Below are 11,093 nucleotides of genomic sequence, written 5' to 3'. Positions count from 1 at the left end.
GCTGCCTTCTTGAAGTATGTGTTAAGCTAACCAGTGGTTGTCTGACTTTCCATTTCTCTTTTTGAACCTAAGTTCTTCTTTTATTTGCTCAAAGTGCTGTGTAATGCTGTGTGGTTTTGTTTGTTTTTTAAAAATGTCCCAATCTGTTAATGGTTTCCCCATGTTTCCTGCCATTGCCGTTCCAGCCCACTTCTCCTTTCTCTTAACGTTTTGACTCTCTTCTACAGAAATCACTTTGGATCTGTACAGAACAGCAGAATTAGGTGGCAGAATGTGGAGCTGACAGAATGAACTTGCACTGCTGCAGACTGCAAGTGTGGATTGGCATTTACCCTGCCGGTCTAGTATCCCGCAGGTCTCATGAGGCTCATTTGAGTGTATATAGCCTTGTGTCTTCTGCAAGAGATTCTGCCAATCCAAACACCTCCCCAGCAGCTGAGCACTGGCGGTCTGTCACCCGATCTAACACAGGATGTAGGGAACTGATTTGAGGACCTCTGCATATCTTGATGGTGTCTCAGAGGAAGCCGTGGTTGCATGGATGGAGAAAAGATATTCTCCCTCTCTCTCAAGAGTCTGAGAACCTAGGATGATGCAGCAAAGGTGAATATTTGTGGAGACTCAGCAGAGGCAACAGGAAGTACTGTACTTTCCAGAGTCGAATGATGGGTTTTGCTGCTGGAGCCAGGATGATTTCAGATTGGATGGGCGACTGTGTTAAGATTCTTGCATTGCAGGAGGGTGAACTAGATGAGGAGGGTTGCTATTGAGCTCAGGTTCTGCTTGCAATCTTCTCGTAGGCAATGTGATTACGGTGTTGAGATGGACCTCTGGCCTGGACCAGCAGAGCTGCCCTTAGGTTTCCCATCTACTAGAAAGTAACTGTTCCCAAAAACCTAAGTACTTGAAATGAGTGCAAGAGCATACATTTATTATTGCATTTATATTCTGCTCTTTCTTCCAAGGTGCTAACTCAGGGCAGTGTCTATGGTTCTTTTATCCTCACAACAACCCTGCGAAGTGGGCTAGGCCGAGAATGAGTGGCCCAAGATCATCCAAGGAGAAGGGATTTGAATCTGGGCCCCCCTAGCCCTGCCCTGAGGACACATCCACACCAGACATGCCAAGCACCTTTAGGCCACTTTTAACAATCATGGCTTCCCCCAAAGTACAGTGGTATCTCGGTTTAAGAACAGTCCGGTTTAGGAACGATTTGGTTTACAAAATCCACAAAATCGGAAATAGTGTCTTGGTTTGGGAACTTTACCTCAGTCTAAGAACGGAATCTGAATGGTGGAAGGGCACCGGCGATGGGAGGCCTCATTAGGGAAAGCGCGCCTCAGTTTAAGAACAGTTTTGGTTTAAGAACGGACTTCCGGAACGGATTACGTTCGTAAACCAAGGTACCACTGTATCATGGAAACTGTAGTTTGTGGCTGTGGAGAGTTGCTAGGAGACTCCCGTTCCCTTCTCAGAACTAGAATTCCCAGAGTTCCCTTGGGAAGGAAGGCTTGATTGTTAAAGCACTCTGGGGATTGGTGTGCCTTTTCAAGCTGCAGAAATGCTTCCACAGCTGGCTCTCTTTTGCCTCTCCTCATTCCGTTCCTTGTTTTGGAACATTTGTCTCTTCCCACCCCCCACCCCTGGGCTTTGACAACTCTTGATCTCGCAAGGCCCTCCCGTTCCCTCCCTTCTGGACAAGAGCTGAACTATATATATAATCCCTTTCGAACCCTGGCTGTGCTCCCAGGTTGGTGAAATGTTTACGCTGTCTGGGAATACTCCTGGTCCCAGCTGGGAAGAAGCCAAGAAGGCCTGAGAAACAGAGAGAGAAGGTCAAAAGCAACAGTGGGCTGAGACAGAGTCTCATTAATGCTCCAGGCTGGATGGGAGCAAGAACACAGGATGGCTGGGACACACACACACACACACACACACTATTTATGTACCCTCCAAGGTTTGGAAGAGAAAACTAGGCAAGCTTTGGGCTTCCATGCAGGTTCCAAAGTACACACTTTCACGTGTGTGGATGTAGCCAGAGGAGTATCAGGCCTAAGTAAACACCCATCCCAGAATCTTCACCGCATTATCCTGGGACAGTGAACGTCAATGATGATGATGATGATTAATTACTTATACCCCACCCATCTGGCTGGGTCAGCTTCATAACAAAACATCAAACATTAAAAACTTCCCGATACAGGACTGCCTTCAGGTGTTTTCTAAAAGTTACGTAGTTCTTTATCTCCTTGACATCTGAAGGGAGGTTGTTCCGCAGGGCGGGCGCCACTACCGAGAAGGCCCTCTGCCTGGTTCCCTGTAGCCTCACTTCTCGCAGGGAGGGAACTGCCAGAAGGCCCTCGGAGCTGGACCTCAGTGTCCGGGCCGAACAATCGCTCCTTCAGGAATACTGAGCCGAGGCTGTTTATCAACACCAAACACCATTGACAGTGGTCAGGAACAACTGACGGGTTGTGGTGGTGGTGGAGCACAGTCTCCCCAGCCTTCTGAACTCTGGGTGCGTTAGGATTTGCTGTGGTTACTCCTTAGGGAGAGGAAAAGGACATTCAACAAAGCCTGGAAACATGCTCCTTTGCTGCGTTTGGGTGTGGGCAAACGGACGTTCTGGCAAATAAGTGTCAGAAGGGATGTAGCTGATCTGGCGTTCTTCCAATGTGGACTACAATTCCCAGCATCCATGGCCCCTGTAGTCCAATTACATCTGATGGGTGCCATGTTTGCTACCCCTCGGCTAGATAGTGACTCTTGCCATTGAAAAATGGTTTCAGACATGTGTGGATTTCAGTCGCTATAAGCAGGGACAGTCAACTCCCGGCCCTCAAGATACTTTGGGCATATCGCTCTCCTCAGCCTCGGCCATGGCGGCCAATTGTCAAGGATGATGGGAATTACAGTCTGAAAACATTGGAAGAGTACCGAGTTGATCTGCTTCACACTGAGAGGCACACAGGAATCAGGAGTTGCCATGGATAGATTCTGGGACTTTACACATGCAAACCATGTGCTCTGCAATGGAGTTATAGCCACACCACCTTTGTGGAAAGGTACAGGGGTCAAAATCAATCTGCCACTAATCCTCTTGTTCCTGCCTATGTATTTGTAGAGATCAGCCAGAGGTTAAATTTTTAGACCTGAACATGTGGTGCCCTCTGGTGGAAAACAAAATAAGTAGCACACTCTACTCCTTTAACCCCGTCCTGCCCACATCTCAATACTGTACTGCTTTCAAAAGGGGGAAAGGAAACCTTTGACCGAAATAGGGTGTCTGCCTTTAGCTTTAAGACCCTGGAAACATTTTTTTAAAAAGCAAAAACAAATAAATACACAATTCTTTCTCGGTTTGGGAGTTTCAAACACATCTGGACATTGAATTGGCATGGTCAAGTTCATTTGTAGCTTGCTTTTTAAGACAGAAGAGGTTGAAGCAGACATTTTAAGTTTGCTGTATTAAGTGACTCTTAATTGTTTTATTATTTCAGCTTCTATCCTCTGTTCTTTTGGGCTTAGGATGGGTTTAAAAAACCAGCACTTTTTTTGGGGGGGGGGGGGGAGGAAATACTATAAATGCAAAAGACTCTGTTTACATAATTAAATTAAATTAAAATATCCTGTGTCATTGGCTTGGCCCTTGCTTGACAGATGTTGGCCCAGCCAAGAAATGTCACATCATTTCCCAGACTCATTGCATACATGATGATAAGCCAAAATTCTACCCACCATCAAAACAAAATGGGAAGATAAATCATTCAAATACATTGACAGGAAGTGGATGGGTAAGGCTGAACCACTGTGGGGGGGGGGGGGGGCAGCAATGTTACCTAAATATCTGAACATTGCCAGACGTCAACATATCAGACTTTCAGACTTTCAACTATGGCAAATCATGTGGATCTCAGAATAATTTGGGATTTTCCATCCCAAAATTTAGAATATTAGGTTTTTGTTTAAATAACAGTTTTCACCAACGTTTACACCTGGAAATTTTCAAATATTGCAAAATATGAAAATGGAAGAAAGGGCTCAGTTATCCAAAACCGGAGTAATCTCTCTCCAGTCTTTCACCACACTATAAAGCAGAGTAAAAGGGAACTAGCAAACAACTGAGCTAAGTATTGCTGAGAGGCTTTAAATATAGTTATATTTAGGGACATAATCAAAATGTATGTTTCTTCATTATGTAGCAAGCCTAAATGAAAATTAACTCTGTGTGTGTGCATGCATATGTACAATCAAGGTGTCACATACTGTATTTATATTTTGAATTCAGGAGCAATTTATTGGTGCGGAGGAGAGAAGAGTATTGTAAACCTTTGATCCTTGACATGCAACAGGACTGTCCCTTGCTACTACTTAAAAATAAAAATGGTCACCACCTATTCTAACAAATATTTTGCAAAGTGTCAAAATTACCTGAATTGAAAACATTGCTTTTTTTATAAAAAAAACAAACAAACCTGTTTCTTTTCTTTGCCGGAGCAGATTCAACACTCTATAATACCCCAGTATTTAAAAATAAATAAATAGCCGAATATTAATGCGAGGAATAGTTACTCTCTTACTGGCTTTTCTGACGGTGTTCTGCTAAGAGACTTTACAATTTCGTTTTCGGACGAAAGTACCGAAGTCGACTCTGGTTAGCTCAGTACCACCTTTTGGGGTGGCTGCGATTTCAATTCGGTAGATTCGGGCCGAATTATTTACATGGCCCTTTTCCGAATGATAGTGCAGACTCAGAATTTCTGGGCTAACCCCTGTTACCTTCATTACAATTGTTAAATGAGTTAAATAGCAGCGATTTCGCTCTTTGTCGCGAAAGCGTCATGCGCATTTCTAAGTTTGCCATTCCGTTACGACGACTTTAGATTTCGCAGATTCGTCGGTACCACCTTTTTTTGGTCGTCTGGGCGCCTTGCAAACTCTCAGCAGCGGAGCAATCCTCTCTATCCCACGGTCCCCAACCTGTACTAAGCACCCACCATATAAGCATAATTCTTTTTATTTGGTTGGTCCAGCAGCGAATGTGCGAGGAAAGAATCGCGGGCTAGATCTTCGCCCTCCCCATCTTTTAAGTCTAGTTGTCATTTCGAATTGAACGATTCGCCACCATCCTACGTTCGCAGAAAACACACACACAAAATAAAAACAAAACCCGGAGAAGGGTTTAAAAAACCAAAAAACCAACCAACCTAATGTTCTGCGGAGCAACACGGAAGCACTGGAAAACGAAGTGAAATGCGTGACTCTGTGAACAGTTGATTGCCTTTCCCTCCCCCTCTCACAGCCCAGTGTCGAAAGCGCAGATCAGAAAAAACAACAACACGACGACGACGAAGCCGAAGAGCCGGCAAAACCGTCTCCATAGAGAGGAGGGAAGGGGTGGTGGTGGTGGTGAGGAGAGGAGCAGCGGTTCTCGCGAGAGCCTCGCCCGAGAGTCTCGCCCGAGCGCTCTGGCCCCGCCCCCTGGTCCCTGTCGGCAGCGGCAGAGGGTTGTCACCCTTTTCCCCTTCCCTCTTTTCTTTCCCCCCCTTGTCCTCCCTTCACAGGTCGCGAGGCGAGAAGAGCGGCGGAGCAGCACGAGACGCCGAGAGAGAGCGCGAGGGAGAAGAAGAGAGAGCTCGCTCGCTCGCGCGGGGGGAGAGGGAGGCAGCGCGCGAAGGAGCGCGAGAGGCCGGACGAAGGGAGGAGGAGGAGGGGGGGCCGCCGTCGCCGCGCGTGCGCCCCCTGAGAGAAGGGAGGAGGAGGAGGAGCGGGTAGGAGCAGGTGACGCGAGCGAGCGGGAGGCGGAGAGGGGAGCGCGCGAGCCCCTCCGCTGGTGAGGGGCGGCGGGGGGAGGGGGGGGAGGAGAACGCGCGCGAGTGACGGGTGCGTTGTGGGGGGGGGCGGGGGAGGAGAAGGCCTCGCGCGGGAGGGGGAGGGAGCAGGAGGGCGCCTTGGGTGGGCGGGGCCGGGGCACCTGAAGGGAGGGCAGGAGCCCCCAAAAGGGCAGATGGGGTTGTAATTGAAGAGAGGGGTTTGGGGAGGGGGCAGTTTGTGTGGGGAGGCACGAGGCACTATGGGTGTTTTTGGGGGGGCGGGAGAGGCCTTTCTGAGAAGGGGGTCCTGGGAGGAAGGCCTCTCCTCCTCTCCCCCCTCCAGCTGACTGGGCGCCCAGGGGGTATTGGCAGGGGTGGGGGGGTCTGACTGAGGGCCTGAAGTTTTCTCCCCCCGCCCCCGCTGGAGGCATGCATTTAGGAAGCGAAACGAGCCTCCCCAAAACAACGGGAGGAGGCGTGGTGTGGAAAGAAGGGCCCTTTGGGTGGCATCCGATGCTACAGAATAGAAGAGGAATAGAAAATTCCTATAGGGAAAGGGGCATTTTGAGGAGCAGGAGAACATCTGACGAGGGATGGTTTTTTTTGGGGGGGGTGAGAGAGAATCAAATTGTTTTGAGGGGTTCCGTTAGCAGCAAGGCAGACTGAAATGGTCCATGGAGGGTGAGGTTGAAAGGGAAGGATGATCTGACAGGGTTTGAAGAGGGGAAGGGGGAGAAGGGAGATCTCCACCGATTGGCTGGATGGTAGAAATGGGCGATGTTGCAGAGATGTCTGTGAGGAATAGATTTTCCATATCTGCATGACTCTGTGAAAGATGAAGATGGGCAGAGAGAATGGGAGAACTGATGGATGTAGAGAGAGAGAGCGCGCTCCCATTGACAAATGGGAACAATTAACTCAGGATGGCTTGGGGAGAAGTTGAAAAAGGTCGAGATAAATTGTAAAGCTTAGAGGTAAGGCCTTTAGAGGATAGAGGAGGAATACGAAAGTTAGGAATATTGAAATGAGCGCTTACTCAAAATGGGGGGACAACAGGTAAACCTTGCAATGTTTTAACTGCAAAGGAAATTAGAGGTGAAGACTGTGAGGCACAGAGAACATCTCAGAATGACAAAAACTTAGACAGGGAAAATAATTCTTAGGGCAAGCCTTTTTATGAGGAAATCTGTTGATGGGGAGGAGCCAAATATGCAGAGGAAGATGATTATTGATATAGTTGAAGAATAGGGGGGAAGACTTTGAGGGTAGACCCCAGCAAAACAGGAGGGCTGTGGATTTCGTAATCCCACTTTGAGAATTTAATTTACAGTATGCAATCTTCCTATAGCTGGAGGCATCTGAATTCAGATTGCTTCATCTTGCTTTATTTTAGTTTTAGGGTAATGCAATGTTGCATAATTTTGGTTAATTTTTAATTTGTGAACATAAGTAACTTTTCCTCTTAAGTAAGGAGGAATACATGTCACCAGGGGATAGAATTGGGAGTCCTGATTCCCAGCATTCCCTATTCTAACATGCCATCTGTCTTCCAAGGAAGTCTTTTTATTCTACTGCCTGAGAATGTTTCATTATGCAAATTCGTATCCATCATTTGCTTGTTTTTTTACATTCACTTTTTGTACTTTCTTCCTAGTTTCCCAAGTGTTTTGTTTCACATTATGGACTGAACCAACTCCAACCAGGCTTTGTTGCGAAGGAAGAAAAAACACACAGCTGTAATAGCTTGACCACAGACGAGATAATCCACAACAGGTACAATTTTATTCCTGTCTTTTACTTTCATGCATTCCCTTTGTGCCGAACTTATTTGGAGATCTATATTTCTGTTCTTATGCAATGAGCACGTTGCAAGGTTAAAATTGCTGGGCTTCTCAAATTTGCATTATACTTAGAGAGGGCATGTGGTTCTGGTAATTATATTCTTCATATTCGATAGGAGGTTGAATATGAATAAGGACAGGATAATGTATTAAATTAACATTTTTCAAATATGTAAAAGGGGCAAAAATAAATTTGAGATCAGACCAAGAGATTTATCAAGGTGATGCTTTTCAGGCATCAACCTCAGTTATTTCAGTTATGGCGCATTCAGGGGGTATATTATTAAAGGAGGCATATGTGTGAAAATAATTTGCACAGGGTAATTATTATAATTTTGTCCCCTTGCTCCTATTTTAGCAAAGCTGTTTGCCACCAGTGTGGCAATTCTAAACTAGGACTGGGTATGCTCTGTGCTTAAAAAAAATTTCTGCTCCAAGAAAAGCTAAACTGGTCCCTCTATAAATTATTTGTCAGATTATTGTAATTAGTGGCCATTACACCGCTACAAATTTGGTCCAGTTGCACAAGTAACATCATTTCTCTTATTTTGCACAGTTTATTCTACTATTCATATTTTAGGCATGGGAGGAGCAAGGCTAAAAATGTCTTATTCAGACAACTCACTAAGATTGGAGCAGGGACTGCCTGCATGCTATCAAGCATTTCTTCATACTTGTGTATTTTTGCTATTGTTTTAGAAGAATTTATAAACTACTTAATCAAAGAATCCCTAAGCAGTGTAATGAAATAATTTAAAACTGTTATCTGTATCAAGTTGAAAATTTAAAAACAAAATTTAAAAGCAAAATGTTAAAACAGGTATATGTAACTTGTTAACATGTCCAAGTAAAATTGCTAACACACAAATATTTTTAGCAGGTATCTAAAACAGCTCAACAAGGATGCTTTATAATCACAAGGAACAGAAGCTTGCTTTTTAAAAAAATCTGCACTATATACCACAGCTTTTGTTCCATGCGATCTTGCAGAACTGTAGCAGGTTCACAGTTCCTGCAATAAAGCTCTGCAAATCAAATCCAGGAAGCCCAATTCTGAGTATGTATGTAATTCATCTCACTTTAAAAGTGGCCAATTTAATAAAAGTTTTATAAACAAAAACAACAACAATTTATTATTTATACCCCGCCCATCTGGCTGGGTTTCCCCAGCCACTCTGGGTGGCTTCCAACCAAATATTAAAAACAGTACAGCACCAAACATTAAAAACCTCCCTAAACAGGGATGCCTTCAGTTGTCTTTTAAAAGTAAAATAGTTGCGTTCCACAAGGCAGGCACCACTACCAAGAAGGCCCTCTGCCTGGTTCCCTGTAACTTCGCTTCTCACAGTGAGGGAACCGCCAGAAGGCCCTCGGTGCTGGACCTCAGTGTCTGGGCTGGACGATGGGGGTGGAGATGCTCCTTCAGGTATACATGACTGAGGCCATTTAGGGCTTTAAAGGTCAGCACCAACACTTTGAATTGTGCTCGGAAGTGTTGTACGGAAGCGTAAAATGGACAGCCAAATACCTTTGTGCAAGTCACTGAGCTTGTGCAATACAGTAATAGCCCTGGCGATAGTAAATGGATTATGGAGAAGAGGTACAGTTGTTCAGGCAGTTTAATATTAAACCCTCTTCTAGTTCTGGGATATACAGGCGCATCTGCTGGTGGTGACTATTCTGGGTTCAAAGGTGTCTACTTCAGAAATGGCCAGGAGTGGGCTCCTTTGTTATTGTTAACTCTTTCTCATATTAGCAATCATATTATTTAATGCACTGGTTCCGTTTCTACTGCTCTAGGGTAAATGAGTCAGAATGGATCAGGAAGGTGGGGGTGACTTCCAGAAAACCCCTAACTTCCAGTGGAGAAACTACAAGCTCATCGTTGACCCAGTGCTCAAGCGGGCCCCGCACAAGGTCTACCGCTATGATGGAGTACATTTCAGCACTAATGTAAGTGGACAGATTCTTATTTGGCTGGAGTTGGGGAGGATTTGTTTGAGCTGTGCTGAGAAAGTGAGGGTGGTTCTACCTTTCCTGCTGTGTGATATCCATTGGTCGTTCCAAGTACCCACTTTTTTCATTTGTGTTCTCAAGTTTTAAAACTCTCTGCTTCTCCTGCTCTGTCAGTGTACTGTGTGCGGGGTGGGTGCATTATTAATTTTTTGGTGTTCTGTTGATTCTGGGTGGACAGCAGAATCCAAGGCACTGTTGCTCAGATTGTGTGATGGGTCAGTTCTATGCCACACAGTCCCTAGATTACTTGTTTTGTGCACCTCCTCCTCCTCCTCCTGGTTGTCACAGGGTCCCTAACCCCAGCTTCCGTACAAATTTCTGTGTCCTTGTGCATTGAGGCTCTAGAGACTGGATATTTGAATGCAGCGATCTGAATGCTTTGCAGATCTCTGAGCAGGGCTGATGCCTAAAATTTTGATGTTGGCTTCTGAAGAATTGAAGCTGCCTTTTAGGAGTTCTAAATAAGTTCATTTCCATTTTTGGCATTGGTTGTTTTTTAACATGGAACATAAAGAGTGCTGTCAGGAAACATGGCAGGTGGGTTTTGTGTGCTGATGGCTACTGAGAGAACAGTGGTGTGAGAGGTGAACAGGGAAAGGAAATATGCCTGTGGCTCATGGGGCACCTACTGAGGGATTTTTGAAGGTGTAGCAGCCTTCCCAAAAGGTGGGAATGAGGAGGGGTGCTTTGACTGTAGAGGAGGCCAGGTGTACCTGGGTTTATGAACTCCTTTGGCTCTTGTTTCATCTCACAGCAAGTCAGTCACCACTTTTTCAGTGCCACTGGAATAATTGGGACTTGAGCAATTAAGACCCATTGAAACAAATAGGAACTTAAGTGGCTTAACTTTCCCTGGGTTGCACCTATAGATTCACTGGCTTTAAAATGATTATAACAGTGCAAATAAAAATGTTTAGGTTGGTTTATGGCTATTTTATGAATGAGTTTCCTTATTAGCAGGAGCAATAGAAAATGAAAAAGGCATTTGATTTAGATCTCTGTCAGACATTGCTGGCATAGTGTTAAAGAAGAGAAAGCTTTTGGTGGTCTCCAGGTCAAATTCTTTGTATCCTATAGTGTGTTATTGCAAATTATGAATTTCAGTACAGACAACAGACGCCTGCCCCAGTTCAAGCAAGACACAATTGGGCTTATGTCTGTTGGCTAACATTTTATTTGACTTCTGCTGTTTTTAATATTAATAAAATGTTTCATTTTAAAATTGGTTTCTAAAGTCCTTAGTAGTTCTTATTTTAGAGTTGACATTAAACTCTCCAACAACATTTGGTTCCATTTTAATTTCCTCTTAGAAATGAGGATGGGCCTTGTAGCATTGGAACAGTTTGAAGAGCATAGTCTTTGTCTCTTGGGTTGCCTCCCATACTTGAAAAAAATATTTCTTAATCGTTAACCCACCTCTGAG

The 11,093-nt window shown here is 44.9% G+C and overlaps 2 protein-coding genes across 6 annotated transcripts in view; one reads left to right on the top strand and one right to left on the bottom strand.

The window, feature by feature from the left end:
* Positions 1-11,093, bottom strand: part of LOC310662829 (pyrin domain-containing protein 1-like) — a 742,864-nt gene that overhangs the window by 361,385 nt on the left and 370,386 nt on the right. The gene's annotated exons all lie outside the window — the stretch shown is intronic.
* The window catches only part of SETD1A (SET domain containing 1A, histone lysine methyltransferase), a 32,132-nt gene continuing 26,491 nt past the window's right edge, over positions 5,453-11,093 (top strand). For 2 of the 4 annotated variants that reach the window (XM_083409837.1, XM_083409836.1), the window contains exons 1-3: positions 5,453-5,771; positions 7,468-7,586; positions 9,455-9,607. In XM_083409837.1, coding sequence (XP_083265963.1) covers positions 9,470-9,607 — 138 coding nt within the window. In that variant the 5' untranslated portion in view covers positions 5,453-5,771; positions 7,468-7,586; positions 9,455-9,469. Of the gene's footprint in view, positions 5,782-5,810; positions 5,834-7,467; positions 7,587-9,454; positions 9,608-11,093 lie in introns of those variants that run through there. The other 2 variants (XM_083409834.1, XM_083409835.1) reach the window with 2 other exon arrangements.

Source organism: Podarcis tiliguerta (assembly GCF_965153285.1).
Source record: "Podarcis tiliguerta genome assembly, chromosome: 13".
Taxonomy (NCBI): Eukaryota; Metazoa; Chordata; class Lepidosauria; order Squamata; family Lacertidae; genus Podarcis; species Podarcis tiliguerta.
This window is presented reverse-complemented; position numbering and strand designations above follow the sequence as displayed.